The sequence below is a fragment of the Geotrypetes seraphini genome, chromosome 1, assembly GCF_902459505.1.
Source record: "Geotrypetes seraphini chromosome 1, aGeoSer1.1, whole genome shotgun sequence".
Lineage (NCBI taxonomy): Eukaryota > Metazoa > Chordata > Amphibia > Gymnophiona > Dermophiidae > Geotrypetes > Geotrypetes seraphini.
Window position 1 is genome coordinate 305,833,532 of NC_047084.1, and position 22,151 is coordinate 305,855,682.

The 22,151-nt window shown below is 41.9% G+C and overlaps 1 protein-coding gene across 1 annotated transcript in view; it reads right to left on the reverse strand.

Moving 5' to 3' along the window:
* Positions 1–12,285, reverse strand: part of SEMA4F (ssemaphorin 4F) — a 204,129-nt gene extending 191,844 nt beyond the window's left edge. The window contains exon 1 of the mRNA XM_033955328.1: positions 11,708–12,285. Coding sequence (XP_033811219.1) covers positions 11,708–11,843 — 136 coding nt within the window. The 5' untranslated portion in view covers positions 11,844–12,285. The remainder of the gene's footprint in view (positions 1–11,707) is intronic.
* Positions 12,286–22,151: the final 9,866 nt, after the last annotated feature.

Here is a 22,151-nt window from a genome sequence, read left to right on the forward strand (position 1 = left end):
CCCCAGTGCCACTTTCCAATACTTGTAAATGTATTCTGCTACTAGTTAATTATCTACTAAAAGGTTTAACAAGGGACAGCCCAGCCTCTCACAATACCTTCATTACCTGAGAACTGAGGAGTGGCCTTGGGCTGTGTTCTGCATTCAGTGATCTGCAAAAGTACAAAATGCTCCTGGACAACGGCCAGACAGTTTAAGGTGCTGCTATTTCAACTGTTTTCCTCCACCAGAACCAGACAACATAGGAATGGGGGATATACAGTAAGACCAGAAAATATATTTAGGTCCAAACCTACAGACATGCTGCAGAGTTAAGGGTAGATTTAAGATTTTAGCACCCACAATCAAGACCAAACAGCAAATCCCAGAGTAGAGGCAGGAGTAGGTAATGTCAGAGAGCCCAAAGGGGAGCAAGGAAAAGCTACAGTGGCACACCTTTGAAATAGCACATGAATATAGTTCTTAAAATAAGCCGGCATGGGTATTTGATGCCGTAGGCAGCTGCCTATGTCTAAATTGAGGCTTTTGGCAAACTAATCTGTAAATCTGAACACTCCTACTGTTAGAGAGAGTCAAGAGAAAAACTGCAGATTAGTCCTAACCACGTGACAGAGGAATCTCTGCTCTAAGCCTCCAATTTCATTAAGCAGCTGATGGACAGACTCTAAAGAAAGCAAACATTCTGAATAAATTAATATTTTTATACATGCTTAAATAAACATTGTCTGTGAGGGAATAAAATGATTTTTCAAACTTCTTTTCTCTGGATTATATTGCTTTCCCCATTCTCTCGCCATTTCATTTTTTTCCTTTTCTACTGTCCATGTTTCTCTAAGTTTTTATCTACCATCTCTCTTCTCCCAGTGGTGCCTTTTCTTCCTTGTCTCTCCATTTCTTCCTTCTTTTTGTAGTCTTTTTCCTCCCTTTCCTCACCTCTCTCTTTCCCCCTCCTTTGTTTCTTATCCACAACCTCTTTAACTTCTCTATAGTTTTACCCTTGCAATTTACCATTCTTCCCTGCCTCTCCTCTATTTCACCCTTTTTCACTCCAACTTTTCACCCTTCCTGTCTTTGATCTCACGTTCACTCCACCTTAGAAGGGCAGTGGTCATGTTTCCCCAATAAGAGAGGCAATCAAGCAGACTGACTAAAGCAGCAATGTGCTAGACCACTCCCCAGACCAGAAGTATTATTGGTCCCAAGGAGGGCCTTGAATCGAATGGGCTGAAAATTCTACAGGAGCAGAAATATTTTGGAATACCTATGGATAGAAATTCCATGTGTAAGGGGGAAAATGACAGTGATAGGAGTGCACTACCATCTACCTGACCAAGATGAATGGACAGATGCTGAAATGTTATCAGAAATTAGGGAATCTAATAATGGGTAACATAATAATGGGTGATTTCAACTACCCCGATACTGACTGGGTAAATGTAACATCAGGGCATGTTAGGGAGATAAAATTCCTTGATGAAATCAAGAACTGCTTTAAGGAGCAGCTGGTTCAAGAATCAACAAGAGGCGAAGCAATTCTAGATCTAGTTCTTAGTGGAGCATGTGAATTGGTGCAGGAGGTAATGGTGTGTGTCGCTTGATAACAGTGATCACAACATGATCAGATTTGATATAATCCCTGGAATAATTTGGACAGGAAATCCAATACAACAGCACTTAACTTTAAAAAAGGAGACTATGATAACATGAGAATGGTAAAAAAGAAACTTACAGGTAAAGCTGCAAAGGTCAAAAAGATACATCAGGCGTGAATGTTGTTCAAAAATACCATCCTGGAAGCCCAGACTAGATATCTTCCATATATTAAGAGGAGGAAGGAAGACCAAATGGCAGTCAGCATGGTTAACGAGTGAGGTGAAGGAAGCTAGCTAAGAGAATCTTTCAGAAAGTGGAAGAAGGATCTGACTGAAAATAATTGTAAACAGTACAAGGAATGGCAAGTCAAATGCAAGGTGCTAATAAGGAAGGTGAAGAGAGACCCTGAAAAGAAGATTGTGCTGGAAGCAAAAAACAAACAAACAAACCCACAGTAAAATTGTTTTTAGGTTTATTAAAAGCAAGAAGTCAGGAAGAGGTTCGGTTGGATTGCTAGATGACCGAGGGATAAAACAGGCTCTCAGGGAAGACAAGGTCTTCACCGAGGAAGATGTAGGGAAGTTACCGGTGACAGAAATAGTATTCAATTCTGTTGAAGAAGAGAAACTCAAACAAATCTCTGTAATACTGTATGACGTATTGGGTCAATCGGCTGGACCAGATAGTATACATCACAGAGTGCTGACAGAATTGAAAAATGAACTTGCAGAGCTATTGTTAGCAATTTTTCTGGAAGACTGGAGGGTGGACAACATGATGCAGATTTTTTAAAAGGGTTCCAGAGGTGATCTGAGGTGATCTGAGAAATTATAGACTGGCAATCTGCTGTCAGTGCCTGGCAAAATGGTAGAGACCATTATAAAGAACAAAATGACAGAACGTATACATGACCATGGATTAATGAGAAAAAGCTAACATGGATTTAATCAGGGAAAATATTGCCTCACCAATCTACTGCATTTCTTTGAAAGGCTGAATGAACATTTAATAAAGGTGAGCTGGTTGATATTATGTATTTGTATTTTCAAAAGGCATTTGACAAAATACCTCAAGAAAGACTTTTGAGGAATTGTCCTATTATGGATTAAGAACTGGTTGAAAGGCAGAAAACAACATAGCAGGTTTAAATGATCATTATTCTGAATGGAGAAGGGTAAATAGTGGGTTTCCCAGGCATATTTACTGGGACCACTGCCTTTTAACATATTTATCAATGATCTAGAGATGGGAATAACTAGTGAGATAATTAAATTTGTTGATGACACAAAGTCATTCAAAGTTGTTAAATCTCAAGAGGACCCTGGGAGCCTGAGCATCAAAATGGCAGATGACGTTTAATGTGAGCAAGTGCGAAGTGATGCATTTGGGAAAAAGGAACCCGAACTATAGCTATGTGATGCTGGGTTCTATGTTAGGAGAAACCGTCCAGGAAAAGGATCTAAGTGTCATTGTTTAGGATACGTTGAAACCCTCAGCTCAATGTGCGGTGGCAGCTAAGAAAGCAAATGGAATTTTAGGAATTATCATAAAAGGAAGGGAACCAATGATGAAAACGTTATAATGCCTTTCTATCGCTCTATAGTACAGCTACACCTCGAATACTGTTTGCAGTTCTGGTCGTCGTATCTCAAAAAAGATATAGAGGAATTAGAAAAGGTACAGAGAAGGGTGACGAAAATGATAAAAGGGATGGAATGAGTTTTCTACGAGGAAATATTACAGCAGCTAGGGCTCTTCAGCATGGAGAAGAGACAGCTCAGGGGTGATATGATCGAGGTCTATAAAATGAATGGCATGAAGAGGGTAGATGTGAATTGTTTATTCACTCTTTCCAAAAATACTAGGACTAAGGGGCATGCGATGAAGCTGCCAAGTAGTAGATTTAAAACAAACTGGGGAAACTATTTCTTCACACAAAGTGTGGCAGGGAGAATAGTTGGAGGTCTCTCTCGCAGAGAACACGTAACTCCATTGTTGGTCAAGTTACTCTGGCTTCCAGTTTCCTGGAGGATTCAGTTCAGCATCCTGGTGCTGTGTTTAAGGCTGTTCAGCAGTCATTGCCAAAGGCAATTTCTGATTTAATAGTACCGTATATGACTTTTCATGCATTGCGCTCCGAGTCGCAATGTCTGTTGGGAGTTCCTTCTTTGAGGTTTATTGCCAAATCTACAATTCGTGCAAGGGTTTTTAGTGTAGTAGGTCGACAAATGTGGAATGCACTACCGCTAAATTTCACTGTTTTTATCTTTTCATAAATCATTGAAGGCGTACTTTTTCAAAGAAGTTTTGGAAATCTATGATGAAAAAATTCTGTACTACATGTTTTATAATTTTGGTTTGTTTTAAACTTGTATATAGCTTATTTTAACAAATTCATTTCATTTGAAGATTAATGTGTTTTTAAAGTGTTTATTAATTTATGTATGTGTATTTTGTAACCCGCATAGATTTTGTGATATGCGGGATAAGTGTTTTAAATAAATAAAATAACTAAACTCTGGAATTTGTTGCTTTAGAATGTGGTAAAATCAGTTAGCTTAGCAGGGTTAGAGGAATGGTCTAATGCCTGGCAACTAAAATTCAATGCAAAGAAATGCAGAGTAATGCATTTGGGGATTAATAATAGGAAGGAACCGTATATGCTGGGAGGAGAGAAGTTGATATGCACGGACGGGGAGAGGGACCTTGGGGTGATAGTGTCCGAAGATCTAAAGGCGAAAAAACAGTGTGACAAGGCAGTGGCTGCTGCCAGAAGGATTCTGGGCTGTATAAAGAGAGGCGTAGTCAGTAGAAGGAAGAAGGTGTTGATGCCCCTGTACAGGTCATTGGTGAGGCTCCACTTGGAGTATTGTGTTCAGTTTTGGAGACCGTATCTGGCGAAAGACGTAAGAAGACTTGAGGCGGTCCAGAGGAGGGCGACGAAAATGATAGGAGGCTTGCGCCAGAAGACGTATGAGGAGAGACTGGAAGCCCTGAATATGTATACCCTAGAGGAAAGGAGAGACAGGGGAGATATGATTCAGACGTTCAAATACTTAAAGGGTATTAACGTAGAACAAAATCTTTTCCAGAGAAAGGAAAATGGTAAAACCAGAGGACATAATTTGAGGTTGAGGGGTGGTAGATTCAGGGGCAATGTTAGGAAATTCTACTTTACGGAGAGGGTGGTGGATGCCTGGAATGCGCTCCCGAGAGAGGTGGTGGAGAGTAAAACTGTGACTGAGTTCAAAGAAGCGTGGGATGAACACAGAAGATTTAGAATCAGAAAATAATATTAAAGATTGAACTAGGCCAGTTACTGGGCAGACTTGTACGGTCTGTGTCTGTGCATGGCCGTTTGGAGGAGGATGGGCAGGGGAGGGCTTCAATGGCTGGGAGGGTGTAGATGGGCTGGAGTAAGTCTTAACAGAGATTTCGGCAGTTGGAACCCAAGCACAGTACCGGGTAAAGCTTTGGATTCTCGCCCAGAAATAGCTAAGAAGAAAAAATTGAATCAGGTTGGGCAGACTGGATGGACCATTCGGGTCTTTATCTGCCGTCATCTACTATGTTACTATGTTAGGGTTTTAAAAAGGTTTGGATAATTTCCTAAAATATAAGTCCATAGGCTATTATTGAGATGGCTTGGGGACATCTACAGCTTATTCCTAAAGATAAGTAGCATAAAATATCTTTATTACTTGGGATCTAGCTAGGTACTTGGAACCTGGGTTTGCCACTTTTGCTTGACGGACCTTCGGTCTGTCCCAGTATGACAATTCTTATGTGTCTGGTCCTGAAGCATAGAGGCTTTCTAGATAAGGGCCTCTCCATATTGGGTAGCAAGTGGGCCAACAGGGAATTTTTGCAGGCTGGGGCCTTTTAATTTTTTTGTCTCCCTCCCTGTCAGTGCATGAGCTAACCTCTATTCGTACACAGAGAGGGAAGACATTTATCCCTGATGTAACAAACTGTTGCAGATCAGTGCAGCACTGGCATTATATTTTCCATCAGGATATTTTTTTAATGTCAAGCTAAATTTGCACACCATTAGTGTACTGCTCTGAAGCATAGTACACCATTCTAGCTCACAGCTTATATCAGCCTCTGTACAGGGAGGGAAGCAGCAGTAGTGAATTAGGGGCCAAATGTAGTTTGCCCTGTTGCTTTAGCAAGAGACAAATTCTTTGAGAGTTTCTGCAGCAACCTGAGGGTCATGCGTTTTGCTTTACATTGCAAGTAGATCATAGCAAAATCAAACTGGATAATTCCCGACTTACTTCCAATTATGCTGCATACATCTAGCAATGTTACAGAAATCAGTACTAGCAGGTACATTAAAAAACACATGCTGCTCTCAAAATTAATTAATATATACTGTACAATACATCTGTGCACTGCCGTAGATCTGCCACTCAATTTTCATACAAAGGCAAAGCGACATGAAACCTTCTAAATGAACATTCAGTGTAATAAGGGGGCCAAATACGAGAAAATTGATTTGATAAAAAGAGCCAATAAACCAAAGATGAAAGTAATGCAGTTAATAAGGGCCTCACTGAACTTATAACACTTGAGTCCTACAAAAGGAATACATAGTAACCCCCAAATTCTGTTGTGCATGCAAATTGATGTGATTAAATTAAGTTGTGCACTTAAGTTGGCTTGCATAGCCAATTTGCATGCACAACTTATTTAACAAGCTGATCAGTGCTGATAACAGGCAATTAACACCTAATTAAGAACATAAGAATAGCCATACTGGATCTGACCAATGGTCCATCTAGTCCAGTATCCCACCTTCAATGTAGCCAATCCAGGTCACAAGTACCTGGCAGAAACAGGAATAGCAGCAACATTCTATGCAATCCAGAGCAAGCAGCAACTCCTCCCACGTCTATCTCAATAGCATGCTATGGACTTTTCCTCCAGGAACTTGTCCAAACCTTTTTATCAAACCAGCTACGTTAACTGCTCTTACCACATCCTCTGGCAATGAGTTCCAGAGCTTAACTATTCCTTCTATTGGTTTTAAAAGTATTTCCTAGTAACTTTATCGAGTCCCCTAGTCTTTGCAATTCTGGGAATTAAAAAAAAAAAAAAAAACCCACACGAGCCACTTGTACCTGTTTCTACACCACTCAGGATTTTGTACACTTCAATAATATTTCCCCTCAGCCGTCACTTTTCCAAGCTGAAGAACCCTAACCTCTTATGTGTTTCCTCATGCAAGAGGAGTTCCATTCCCTTTATCATCTTGGTCATAGAAACAGAGAAACATGATGGCAGATAAAGGCCAAATGGCCCATCCACGGTAACCATTATCTCTTCCTCTGCCTATCCCATGCTTTCTTGAATTCAGACACAGCCTGTGTCTCCACCACCTCTTCCGGGAGACTGTTCCACATATCTACCACCCTTTCTGTAAAAAAGGTATTTCCTTAGATTACTCCTAAGCCTATCACCTCTTAACTTCATCCTATGCCCTCTCATGCCAGAGCTTTCTTTCAAATGAGAGAGACTTGACTCATGCCCATTTACATAAATTAGGTAAACGTATCTATCATATCTCCCCTCTTCCGCCTTTCCTCCAAAGTATACAGATTGAGATCTTTAAGTCTGTCTCCATACGTCTTATGACGAAGACCACACACTATTTTAGTAGCCTTCCTCTGGACCGACTCTATCCTTTTGACATCTTTTTGAAGATTGTACACAATATTCTAAATGAGGTCTCACCATAGCCTTATACAGGGTTATCAATACCTCCTTTGTCATACAGGGGCATCAATACCTCCTTTTTCCTACAGGCCATACCTCTCCCTATGCACCTTTTTAACCTGTTTGGCCACCTTAAGATCGCATATGATCACACCCAAGTCCCGCTCTTCTGTGGTGCACATAAGTTCTTCACCCCTTAATTTCACTATATCTTTTTTGAGATATTGCGATCACAATCGCAGTATTTGAGGTGAGGTTGCACCATGGAGTGATACAGAGGTTTTATAATCTTGGTCTTATTTGCCATCCCTTTTCTAATAATTCCTGGCATCTTGTTTGTTTTTTGACAGCTACCACAGCACATTGGGCGGAAGATTTTAGTGTATTGTCTACAATGACACCCAGATATTTTTCTTTGGCGCTGACCCCCAAGTTGGACCAAATATCTGGTAACGATGATTTGGGTTATTCTTCTCAATGTGCATCACACTAAATTTGCCCAAGATAAATTTCAACTGCCAATTGGATGCCCAGTCTTCCAATTTTCTAAGGTCTGCCTGCAATTTTTCACAGTCCACATGCATTTTAACAACTTTGAACAGAGTCATCTGCAAATTTAATCACCTCACTCATCATTCAAATTTCCTGATCATTTATAATAAGTTAAATAGCATTGGTCCCAGTACAGATCCCTGAGGCACTCCCACTATTTACCCTCCTCCATTGAGAAAAATTGCCATTTAACCCCACCATCTGTTTTCCGTCAGATAACCAATTCTTAATCCACAATTAAACATTGCCTACTATCCCATGAATCTAATTTTCACAGGAGCCTCTCAAGAGGAACGTTGTCAAAACCTTTCTGAAAATCTACATACAATAACAATGAATATGCATGAAAGACATTTGCATATAATGGAGGCAGTGTATGCAAATAAAATTTATGCAGAGTCAATGTAGATATCCTGAAAACCTGACTGGCAAGGGGGTACTCCAGGACCGAGTTGAGAAACACTGCACTACATGAACCAGCTCAGCTTTAACCACATGTTTATTCACACCTTCAAAGAAGTCAAGCAAATTGGTGAAACAAGACCTCCCTTGGCTGAACCCATGCTGACTCTGTCCCATTAAATCATGTTTGTCTATGTGTTTCACGGTTTTATTCTTTATAATTTTTCTACTATTTTGTCAGGCTTACTAGTCTGTAATTTCCCCGATCTCCCCTGGAGCCCTTTTTAAAAATCGTCATAACATTGGCCTACAATCTTCAGGTATTACAGATGATTTTAGTGACAGGTTACAGATCACTAATAGCAGATCAGCAATTTCATGTCTGAGTTCTTTTAGTACCTTGGGATGTATAACATCTGGTCCAGGTGATTTATTAAATCTAACTTGTCAATTTGACTGGCATTAATTAGAAATTACACATTCAACTTTTTAAGCACATTCTGTAAAGTCCGCACATCTTTTCTGGTGCACAAATTTCAAAGGGGGAGCGGCCTGGGGAGAGCATGGGTGTTCCTAGAAGACAGGTGCTAAATGCTCCGATGATCATAGAATTCTATGGAGCATCGAAGCAACGTCGGAGCATTTAGCACTCCAGGCCATGGTAGAAACCTCTACGGCGGCTTAGTTTAAAAAAAGAGGGGGGGGGGTTGTAAATTAGGTATTTGGAGTTATTACTCACCTTTTCCAAATCTAACTTCAACTCTTGTATCTGAATGCAGCTCCACTTATTTTTCTGTACACAGAATTCTTACAATTCAAGTTAATAGATGTTTTTCTAATTAATTAAATACCATCTTGAGTGGACATGTGTTTATTATATTCTTGATATACAACCAAAATGGTCTACATACAGATATTTATAAATTTTTATATGTTAATTATACCTGAGGCTTAGAGGGAAAATGTCACAACGTCACAAAGAACATCAGCGAGTGAAGTGAGATTTGGCCTTTGGCTTCACTGGTTCACAATTTATTTAGATTAGTTCATACCTTTTCAGCAGTAGCTCAAGATGGGTTACACTCAAGGTACACTAGATATTTCCCTGTCCCTAGAGGGCTCAAAATCTAATTCTTATACCCGAGGCAATGGAGGGTTAAAATTCACCTGCCCAAGTTCACAAGGAGCAGCAAAGATATATGAGCTGGACTTTTCTCTGGTTGTTAGATCCCACAATCTGCTTCTCTGAGCACCAAGCTACTACTCCTCCCCAGTAATTAAAGTAAACTGGTTATTTGATAAATTGTGTTATCAAAACAATCAAAGTTTTGGAACCTAAGGTACTGAGCTTTGACAGTAACTCCAGTAGTTGGAACCCAAGGACAGGACTGGATGGACTTCTTCGGTCTCTGACCCAGAAATATTAAAGAAAAAAGGACAATTCAATTTAATCATGAATTTATAATGAAAGTACTATTGGGCAGACTGGATGGACTGTTCAGGTCTTTATATGACATCATTTACTATGTTTTTGTACAAGGCTGAAGGGGATATTGGACTTTAATTCATATTTACTTCTTAAAACTGACAGTAGCAGACTTCAGCTCCTCTAGATCAAAGAAATATACATGTTCATTAAAAAATAAAAATAAAAATAAAATCGGAGAAGAGCCCTGCCATAGTCATCAGTTCAAAAATGGGACTGTGCATGAAACCTGAGCTGGATCCTTGGTCTTCAATACCAAGCTGTCTCGGCTATAGAAGCAGCCCTGGGCTTTTAGTTAGCTAAATAGATGGTGGGTAAAATGGAGGTGGAGGTAATAAAGGGGGAACTGTGAATTAGGGCTCACAGTTTAAACTGAAAGTCCAGAAAAATAAGAAGCAATGAATAGAGTAAGTTCTACACATATTCTATGGTGTTGATAATACGAGAAAGGACCCAGGTCATTTGGTAGCTAAGATTTAATGCTAAAAAAAAATTGCAAGGTTGCATCTAAGAACATAAGAAGTTGCCTCCACTGGGTCAGGCCAGAGGTCCATCGCGCCCAGCGGTTCGCTCCCGCGGCGGCCCATCAGGCCTATGACCTGTGAAGTGGTCCCCGACTATTCCTATAACCTACCTCCCTCAATTCCCCAAGGGAAGAGTATGGTTTAGGAGGTGAAGAACTTTTGTACACAAAAGAGGAGCTGGACTTGGGTGTGATCACAAATAATGATCTTAAGGTAGCCAGATAGACAGAAAATAATAATAATAGCAGTTTATATACCGCAGGACCATGAAGTTCTATGCGGTTTACAATGATTAAAAAGAATGCTACAACTGAGTAGAACTTACATAGTTGGAGGTTAGTGACTAACAGAATATTAGAGTGGTTGTTGTGGGAGAGATTGTGCAGATAAGCTACCTAGGTAATTCAAGAACAGATATGTTTTTAGGTGTTTCCTAAATTCACCATAGTTGTTTGTATGGTGACTGTGAAATCCAAAAGGATGCTTGGGTACATAGGGAGAAAAAGGTGGTAATGCAGACTCTGATGAGACCTATGTAGAATACTGTGTACAGTTCTAGAGACTGCACCTTCAAAAAGATGTAAATGGGTAAACAGGATAGAATTTATCCAGAAGGTGGTTACTAAAATGGTCTGTGCCATAAAGCATATGTGGATAAACTTAAAAATATCAATATGTATAATTTAGAAGAAAGGCAGGAGAGGGAAGATGATAGAGACATTTAAATACCTCTTGGCATAAAAGCACAGGAGGCAAGTCTCTTTCAATTGAAAAGAAGCTCTGGAATGAGAGGGCATAGGATGAAGGTGGAAGGGAACAGACTTCTTCATTTGAAAGCTGGTGGATTGAACAGGCCATATGGTCTTTACCTGTCTTCATTTTTCTATGTTTCTATCTTTAAGTTACAGCACTATCATATATGAGGAAGATTGTATTGGGGGAGGGGTGCCTGAAATAAACAGGCCTATACAACACCACTTGCTAATGTTTATGTCACAGACAATAGATGTTTCCCACAATGCATATTGCCACAGCTACAGGACAACCATACCTCCAACTCCAACAGTAATTTTCACATGGATCTTAGGAAATATAGGACTGAACCACCAATATGCCGACTTAGGAACTCTGGGTACCATCAAATAAGCAACAGGGTAGCTGGCCAGTTCTGCTCCTTTTACTAAGTCACGCTCTGGAAACACCCCCCTCCCCCCGGGGGCACCGGTATTCAGTCTTTTACAACACTAGAGCAAAATTCGTAAGAGTAAAATATGCGTTGGGTGCCTGCAACCCTCAGACTTTAGGGCGTGCATTAGACCATCTTATGAAGCGATGGTTGTGGCAGCATCCTGCTGCCAAATCAGCCCACCAACCTTAAACATCTCCCTTCTTTTCAACCCCCTCCAGTGCTTTCACCGCCCGTTCTTACCTGGGAAAGGGATCGTGGTTCGAGGCACTGTGGACAGAGAAGCGCGGGGTAGTGCAAAGACTACGAACAGCCACATCCAAGGGATCATCCTCCGGCCGTGAAGTAGCGTCCACCTCTCCTTCACCACCACCTCCATGCTTCCGTCCCCCAGCCCCCAGCCCCCAGCCCCAGGGCTGCAACTCTCCGGGAGGAAGTCAGGCAACACGAATGCCACAATTCAGCAGGTTGCAGGGAGAAAAGAACACGACAAACCGAGGAAAGACAAGATACGACCACCGGTCAGGGGAACCAGGCCATCGGAACCGTGGTTTTGGTGGGTTTTTTTTAAGGAGGAAAGGAGCAATCAGACCCACAAGACTCTTCTGATGCAGAAAGCAGCGAATAATAAACTGTCTTCCGCCAAGCTCTATCCAGTACGCCCGCTAGTACGAGCGGCGACCGATCAGCCTAAGACTACAAGCTCTGCACCAGCCATGCCCCTCTTGCCACCCTCCTCCTCCTCTTTCCAGGTGTGGACGTGACGTCACAAAGCACGCCCTTTCACCGACGGGCACACCGGTATAGGTGGGAACAATGCAATCATGTGACTCCTCTTGGAACCCACTGAACGGTAAACAATGGCCGAGCCTCCCTTTGAGAGTAGCGCGCCTGGAGAATGCGTGCAGCCCCTGTCAATCGGGCGGCTAGTATCAGACTCAGCCCCTCCCTTCAGTGGGCGGGGCTAATGCTCAGGTAGTTCCATCTCCGTAGGAGGCGGAAACGTAGTGGGAGGTAAAAGGGTAGGAGAGTTGAGCAGTGGGGCGATGCATGGCTCATATCCGGTCTTTAGCTTAAACGAGACCTTAGGCTATCGCCAAAAAAAGAAGTTATAAACAAGCATCGAGATACATAATAGAATTCGGCTTGGTTTGGTGCCGAGTGATTGCTTCTCTGCCTCCCCCCACTTGAACGCCTCCTTCCCAGAAATAGGTTTCTCACCCAACACCGCATTTCTTGTTAGTGCTAATTCTTCTGTGTTGAGCTGTTTTACTTGAATTATTGGATCGTAATAAGCAATCTGAGCCACAGTTTGATGACGACCAGCCAAGATCAGGGGGTATTTTCCTCTCATGCAGCTGCCCTTAACGCTGTGGAGCTCTTTCTGCTGATTTGAGTTTTATAGCCGATTGAGCTCATTGCGATTCAAGGCCTGCTAGGCCAATACCGCTATGAGCTTTCGTTTTATTTCATTTATAGGTGTATCAGAGTTTTTCAGGTTATCGTTGCAATGATGATCGTGAATATGGGAACATAAAGGATAGCTTATTATTCCTACTGCTACTACAAATTAATTATTTTTTCCTGAGCTTGTTAATAGATGGTTCTCCTCAGCAGCATTGGAGGATTCTCTTCCCCCTACTCCTGCACTGTTGGTCTTGTGGCTACAGGACCGGCCTAGCCATTAAATATGACTAGACCAGTAGTCTCAAACTCAAACCCTTTGCAGGGCCACATTTTGGATTTGTAGGTACTTGGAGGACCTCAGAAAAAATAGTTAATGTCTTATTAAATAAATGACGATTTTGAATGAGGTAAAACAGTTTATGAATCTTACCTTTTAGCTAAGTCTTAATAATAGTATTGTAATTTATAGCTAAAGAGACATATGATCAAGAAACTGTTTTATTTTACTTTTGTGATTATGATACATACCGAGGGCCTCAAAATAGTACCTGGTGGGCCACAAGTTTAAGACCACTGGACTAGATAGTTGCGTGGGGCAGCATATGGGGGAGAGGGACACTGATCTAAAAAGAAAATAAACTGTTAGCCACAAGCACTATCCTTGAGTCTTTGAACCTGGCCTCCCTTTGTCATGAACTCTGAAGACAGCAGCATATAGACAAAGCTAATAAAGCCATTCTGTTCAGCTAATAACATAATCAGGTTAACAAATCAGACTACAAAAAGACTTCTAGGATAAAAGCATGCTTATTTTGGGCAGTACTCTAAACAAGCCCTTTTCATTTTCAGTTCATGCTGGAGTCTTACAAGTGTCCTTGTCACTAGAGGAGAGGATGTTCCAGAAATTCCTGGAAGCTTTCAGCACCATCATTAAATACAACTCACTTCTTACATCATGATCTGTTTGCACAGTCTAAAAAGCTTTTACAGATTTCACACATCTCTTTAATGCATTATTGGAAGAGTCCAGCTTTCTAATGATATTTTTTCTGGTTCTATTGCTGAAGGATGTTGAAAGTATCTTATCAATCTTATGACTCTCACTCCATTGATTCCTTAGATGTTTTGAAATACAGATAGTTACACTTCCTTTTTTTATTAGCCTGTATTGGAAGGGGGGGTGGAATTACCTTACCTAAATCTGACTCATACACTTACTGACTAACACATGGCTTAGTCATCCCAGATATTATTTTGTCTACTGATTCTGAATCCAAGAAAGTTTGTGTAAGCTAATGTGTCATTGGATATTTATGAGATTTGGGGTGCAAGGGAGTCTTCTCTTTTAAGATGCCACACTCAGCCACATGGTCAACTTAGATGTGGTAGGTCTGTACCCTTGAAGGTGCAGAGACTCTCAGGCTGGTACAAGGACACTGACAAACAGCCGCCATCAGCCAAAGCCTAGTGATGTGATGTTCTAGCTTATAGCAATACATGGCAGTTTATTTAGTAAGTCTTTTGTCTTCTGAACCCTTCTAGAGATGTTCCCTTCAAAGAAAAGGGCATTGTGGAAAAAGTTTTCACGTAGGAGATATGCTGTGAAATATGTTCCTTACCTAGTAGACTTATATTTCAGTGCAAGCTTACAAAATACTGCTATCAAGATGATATCTGGGTGGATATAGATGAGAGAAAGCTACTCCTCATCAAACTGAAAATTGAGCATACAGTACTTGGGAAGAAATAACTAACTGTGAACGTGGAAAATGTTGTAGAGTAAAATGACAGGCTAAATTACCAAGTCCTAATCGTCTTCACCCCAAATTTTTAAAACTCAAAATTGAAATTGCAGACTAGCTGCTGATAATGTTACATATCATTAAAAACTGTATCTGAGGACTAGTTTTTTAAACAGGTGAGGATAGCAGGCAGAATATGGCTCAAGGAATTTAGTCCAACTCCCTGCCTCTGACTGTATGTGTCTGAATAGCTATCGTTTTTTATGTTTACCTGTTTTGTGTGATTTCTATTTATGTTTGTTTTTGTTCATATGTGGGCATGTGTGTGTTTCTGTGAATAGACATGTTGTTTTGTGTGTGTGTATTTATATCTGTTTGGTTTCTCCATGTGTCAGTGATCAAGAGAGGTGAGGGGGTGGACTGTTTGAAAAGGTACAATTCCATAATTGCTATGTTACTGTAAATGTACACTGCAGCTGTTGGAACTGCTTTTCCCTTTTGAAGAATGGCTTCCTTTCTCTTCCATCTCCCAGACACATCATTATCCCAGGACAAGCAGGCAGGCTATTCTCACATATGGGTGATGTCATCAGTGGAGCCTGGATGCGGAAGCTCACAAGCATACTTGCTTGAAGAAACCAGAAGTTTCAAGTCGACTGCACCACGTATGCGCGAGTGCCTTCCCGCCCAGCGCAGGGCGCGTCTCCTCAGTGCTCAGTTTTCCGCGGAGCCGAGAAGTCCGTCATTGACTCTCTGCTTTTAACTTTGTTACTTCGTGCCTTCTCTGAACCACGGTTTGTATTTTTTTCTTCACGAATCGCTGTTCTTACTTTATTTCTTTTATTTCTAGTTTTTAAAAAAAAATGTTTTCAATCTTCCGTCCGATTGCCGGGGCAGGTCGCTCGGCCGCAGCCCAAGGGCTTTGATTTTGCGGCGGCCGTTTTTCCTTCTGTCCTGGCCTGTAATGGGCTTCAAGAAGTGTAGCCAGTGCCAGCGTGCGATTTCCCTTACAGACCCACACCGTCGGTGCCTCAAGTGCCTTGGGCCGGATCATCAACCGAAGTCATGCGAGCGCTGTGCTACACTTCAACCTCGAGCCCTTAAACGTCGTCGTCTTTTGGTGGAGAAGCTCTTCGGGATGGATTCCTCCTCAGATCCCTCAACTTCGAAGGCGATCTCAGCCTCCCCTTCGACCGAGACTCCTTCTGTTTCTACTGCTTCCACCTCGAGCCTCATCAGACCTTCATCGTTTGCAGCAGCTCTCTCCTCGACAAAGTCTGCTATATCTTCCCCTGTATCCTCAGGTCAGATAGCTCAGCAGAAAGTTCCAGCGGTGGTGCTTAAGGTGCCTAAGACTTCCAAGTCGAAGCACATTTACAGTGCCTCGGTGGAACCTCCAGCCAAAGCAGGTGGTCCGGTTTCAGACGCGGATCCATCTTTGCCGGCTTCTTTCCAGACCATGTTGGAGAAGCAATTCATTCAGTTCCTTATTAATATGGGACCGAAGCTTCTTCCTGTCAAAAGCCTGGGCATTCTGCAGACTCCCGCGAGGTCGAGCCGCTTCCTTTGCCTCAGTCTGAGCTTACACACTCTTTGCAGGGAGCAGAGTGTCTGGTCTGGCACCTAAGCACTTAAAGCAAGGAGCAGAATCTTTGCAAGTGCCTCAGCAGGAATCCTCACACTCTATACAAGGAGCAGAGTCTTTGGGAGTGCATCGAGGTTCCTCCTCCAAGCCTCTGGAGCTTCGATCTACAGCCTCCAGTCCTATCCATTCTTTGGTGGCATCGGCTGCTTCTATCTCCAAGGCAAAGTCTCCTCGATCTTCGAGATCTGCTTCCAAGCACCATTCTCACTGACGATCGAGGCCCTCATCGAGACATACTTCCAGGCATAGTTCTTCTCCAAAAGAACGTCCCTCTTCAACTAAGCCTCGATCTACTCCTACTTCGACTAGACCGCCGACTCCTCGATCGAGGTCTCCACTTCCACACCTCGAGGATGCAGCGGTTTCAATTGCTTCGTCCAAGTCTCCATATTTTTTTGATGCCTTTTTTCCTGCTGATGCTTCATCTTCGACCCAGGCTGCTTCGTCGACCTCGAGTTCTTCTCAACGCAAAGCATTGGCGGATCAGCTATCTTTTTACTGTTGACTTGGACCTTCAATTAGATGCTGGTTCCAAATACTCTAAGGAGTATCTCGAAGTTATGCATCTACCTCAACCTCTGGCAGAGTCACTTAAGCTTCCTCTTCACAAGCTGTCTCAGACTTTTGCCAGATTCCTTTTACCATACCAGCTGTTCCAGGCAAATTGGACTCTAGGTTTAAAACTGTACATCGCAAAGGGTTTGACACAGTTATCTCATCAATCCCTGCTTGTGGAGTCCTCCTTAAAAAGATCCCATCCTTCCAAGGTTTATGCCACCGTTCCTCCTGGAATGGAAGGGAAAACTATGGACAGATTCGGATGTCGCATTTATCAAAATTCTATGATGTCCTCTAGAGTCCTCAATTATAATTTTCATTTTATTACTTATTTTGAATTCCTCATAACTCTTTTACCTAAATTTCTGAGTTATTTGGATACTCAAAAACACTTTGAATTTCAAGAAGTCATTGCTTCTTTATCACAACTCAGATTACATCTCCTTCAGTCGTCTTATGATGCCTTCAAGTTGTCTGCCCGGGCAGCTGCTTGCTCTGTAGCCATGCGTTGCCTTGCTTGGCTTCGTACCATTGACATGGACCCTAATCTTCAGGACCGCTTGGCCAATATTCCTTGTGCAGTCAATGACCTCTGATAAATCTATCAAGGCAGGCACCAAGAAATTGTCTGACCATGAAAAATCCTTTGCTTCTATTGTCAGACCTAAGCCAAAGCCAGCTCCTGCCAAAACTACTCGTCCTCCTCCTATCTATCAGAGGCGTTTTGCTCCAAGAGCGGCTCCTTACAGTCGCCCTCCTCCTAAGAAACAGCAGCCTCAGAAGCAACTGGATGGCTGCTTGTATCTCATTCTGCTATGCCCAGGCTGGATTACCCCTACACAGTAAAGTTGCAGCCCATAAAGTTAGAGCAATGGCAGCTTCAGTAGCTTTCCTCAGATCTACACCTATTGAGGAAATTTTCAAGGCTGCTACTTGGTCCTCGGTTCATACTTTCACTTCTCACTATTGTCTGGATACTTTCTCCAGAAGGGATGGACAGTTTGGCCAAACAGTAATTCAAAATTTATTCTCTTAAATTGCCAACACTCCCATCATCCCATTCTGGTTAGCTTGGAGGTCATCCATATATGAGAATAGCCTGCCTGCTTGTCCTGGGATAAAGCACAGTTACTTACCGTAACAGGTGTTATCCAGGTACAGCAGGCAGCTATTCTCACAACCCACCCACCTCCCCTAGTTGGCTTCTCTGCTAGCTATCTGAACTGAGGAGACGTGCCCTGCGCTGGGCGGGAAGGCACTCACGCATGCGCGGTGCGGTCGATTCGAAACTTCTGGTTTCTTCAAACAAGTATGCTTGCGAGCTTCCGCATCTGGGCTCCACTGATGAAGTCACCCATATGGGAGAATAGCTGCCTGCTGTCCCTGGATAACACCTGTTTCGGTAAGTAACTGTGCTGTTTTGCAGCATAGGTCTCACTACCTCCCTTTTCATCCTTCCAGTGCACGGTCCCTCAGCCTTCCCATTGGCTAGATCTTACCCACAGTGCTGCTAGTTATCCTGGCAACAGGCTAAACTCAGTGTGGAGGGGGGGAGGGTTTCTGATTGGAGAAATGTAGATAGAAGTTTTCCACTTCAAACTTTTTTAAAATTAATTTTTAGAAAATATAACTACAAGGCCAGATTTCACAGAACAAAATCATATATTAAACAGAATTGAAATATGTCTAGAGTGATGTAAGCCTTTAAATAAATTAAGACATAACTATGTTGTATATTGAAAATAAAAGAAAAAAAAAATTATATTGCTAACAAATCAAAATATAGTGAAGTAAGATAAAATGTAGGGTCAAGGGAAACTATAGACTGAGTCAGAAGCAACTGGGTTTCATATATCTTTAATGTTTTTGGGTTTGTTTGTTTTATAGGGGGGATTTTTTTTTTTGGGGGGGGGGAGGTAATGATTATCTGCATAGGCAAATAGAGAATTTACACTTGTAAAAGTGCATAGACTTGTTAGCCATCCTTCCATCTTCAGGACATGAATGAAAACTCAGTAGAATCCTGAAAAAAATGCTGAACAGTTGGTAGTCTTAATTCCTGAGCACATCTGATAGGGCTCTCTTAAACGTAAACATAAGGAGGCAAATTCTATAAGAAGCATCTAAAGTAGGCTCCTGTTTATAAAACTGCAGTAGAGGTTTCTATCAGATGAATAAGGTAAATGCACCGATGCTCATAAGAATTCTATGAGCGTCGGAGCATTTACTTCGCAGGCCCACGGTAAAAACCTCTATCATGCCTTTGTAAAAGCCAGCGTTAATTAGTAAATTGGCTTCAGTTATGAGCTTTAACAAGCCCATAATTTAAAAAAAATAAATAATTGGGCGATAGGCACCTATCTTCTTAGGTGCGATTCTACAAAATATAGATGCCTATCCATGGCACATAGGGTACCTAATACCAAAGTAGGTATGTTTAGGGGTGGAGAACTTAAGCGCTGATAGGCATGATTTTCTAAAAGACTTAGGCGCTTATAATATTGGTCTTTAAAACCCTGGCCTACATTACAGGTGCTTAAGTTTTAAGTTAGGTGCGATTCTGTAAAAGGCACCCAAGCATGATAGGCACCTTTCTTTTTAGACGCCATTTACAGAATTTCCCCCAATAAATGCAGTTTACCAATGCTTTAATCTGACCCTGCCCACAGCAATGGAAGATAGTTGGCAGGACATATACAGTAGCAACCAATAAGAAAGGTTCACAGTAGAATTAACGAAAAGAAGATTATCATAGTAAGAACCTAATCCACCATTCTGTTATTTAAACATGGGAGTCTGCACTCTTAATGACGCACCAAAGCAGTGGCAGATGACTAAGGTGGGACAGAAGAGCCTGCCTGCAAGACTGAGGACCCATAAGCAGTATCCTCCTAAGCTGCCACGTCCACTCTGTAGAATCTGGTGAAGGTATGGAGAGTAGACCAAGTAGAGATGGGCTTGAAAGCACAAGAGGCCTGCCACTTGTACCTTGAGAGATGCCACTGCCAGGCCTTTCTCTAGTCCAACCTGCAGAAGATCAAGAATCACCAGAATTAGAACCTTGAATGGCTCCACATCATCTTCGGCGCACCAGAGCTGATAAGCCTTCCAGGACTTAGCATAGACTGCAACAGTCGACGGCTTTTTAGCTCAAAGGAGAGTAGAAATGACTACCTCCAAATATCCTCTGCCGTAAGACCAAAGCGATCTGGGTTCTCCATATGGCAGTGTGGTACGCCCTGGGTAGGGAGTTCCGGCGGTATTCTGGGCTTCTTTGGTGGGGGAGCTGGTCACATTAGAGGAACTGGCTGATGGCTTTGTTTTGGCTTTTCGTGTCACCCCTAATGTGGGTCTTCATGAGATACAATTTAAGCTCCACCAGGCCTATATCACTAGAAGCAAGGGTAAACAGATGGTACTTTGGGCTGATGCCACGTGCGATAAATGTAAACTTGCTTCTGGCACTACAGTACACCACTTTGTGGAGTCCCCCCCCCTCACATCTGCAAGCTTTCTGGCTGGGTATTTTCTCTGATTTGGAGACGATGCTGGGGGGGACTTCCCTTAAGTGGTCTTACAAGGTGCTGCTCCGGGTATGGAGGGTGATTTATGCAGCCAAGGCTTAGGCAAGTATCAAATTCACTTAGTTCTTTTGGCACTCTTGCTGGCTAAGAAATCCATTATGTAACACTTGTTGGGGGGAATGTGTCCCTTCTCTTCAGCACTGGCAGAATCTAATGGTACAGATGGCTCAGTGGGAACAATCTTGCTTATTGCAAAGTCAGAGAAATGATCGCAGGGCTTATTGTTACCTCTGGAAGAAATACTCCTTGATATTAGCTGGAGCATCAGGGTGGGGGGATAGGCACGGGAGAGGGTTGGGGGTTCTCCTTTTTTATTCTTTGGGTATGGGGGTTTTTGGGGTGGTTCGGGTGCAAATATAAAATCTGGTATGCAGACTCTGCTGTCTCTAGGCCTTTTATGCCTATTTTGTATTGCACCTGTGCCAGTTGTTGAGTTGTCACAGATTTCTATTTCTCTTTGTGCTATAATATGCTCGATTGCTGCTTTTCAGCCTTTGTACTGTTATGTATTCTCAGTTGTGTATTTATTGCAGTGTTTTTGCTTGCCAGTAAAATAAATTTACAACCCCCCCCCCTTATATTGTGTTAAAAATTCTATAAATTTTGATGGAACTTTTTTTTATGAAATAGCTAGGACATTCATCTAACATGCAAGAGGCAGATGAGTATTTCCATAGGTAATAGAAAACCATGACTAAATATGGTGGCTCATCTGTACTCAGTATCTTGAATGTAATAAAAAGTAATTTATACACAATGAGTGTTTTTCATAAATGATAATATGTGATCGAAATTGTGAAGGTTATGAATTACTTTGATAGCTGTATTTTGGATTATCTTTGAATATCCTGGATTTGGACCACTAGGTCATATTAGGAACATTTTGCTTGGTGGAGAAGGACAGACTGGACGGGACATTTGGCCTTTATCTGCCATCACATTTCTATGTATCAAATCATTTTCCTTTTGGTGCAGGGATGGAGAAGAGAAGGAAGACTTTCATAATAATGGAAGAGCCAAGAAGGCAAATTGTTATTTGCATGGTACCCGCATAGGGTTATGAAGTGTGTCAGCACAGTACAGCTTTATTGTACTTAGGTTCTTAGTACAGGAAGTGACTAATGTAGCAGTTTTTAGAAAACTTACATGATAACATTTCCCCAGAAACTAAATAAAAATCAGAGTGAAATAGAAAAAAGATGCGCTTTTAATAGAAAAAAATGAAGATCAATGATGTGCTCTTTTTGGGCTACTACTGCTTTAATGCAAGGGTGCCTAGAGGCACAGCAGTGTATGAATGCTGCTTTGTCTTTTCCAGTTCTCTCAGTATAGCTCTGTGATGTAAAGTAACAAAAGGGCATGGTTGCCCTCCATACTCGGCTACTATTTTCATTCCACAAGCATGAATGAATGGTGCCTTTATCTATACCCAACCCATCTGGCACTGTGGATCCATACTGTGGGGTGCTGTGAAGGTTTAAGTCTTCAGCCACACAGCATTTCGCCAATTACTTACCCTAGCAATGAATCAATATGTCCTTTATCGCAATACCTCTTCACACTCCGATCCTTCCAGAATAATGTGCAATATTAAGAATGACCAACTAACCTGCTCTCAGAATTTTCTTTAAATGTGTCTTCTTTGCCTCTCCTGACTGTTCTCTCACGGCCTACTATGCAAACAGAATGAAGAGTAAGGGTAGGAGAGGTGATAGCTTTCACTTCAGGACTGCTGGTGATATATACACAAA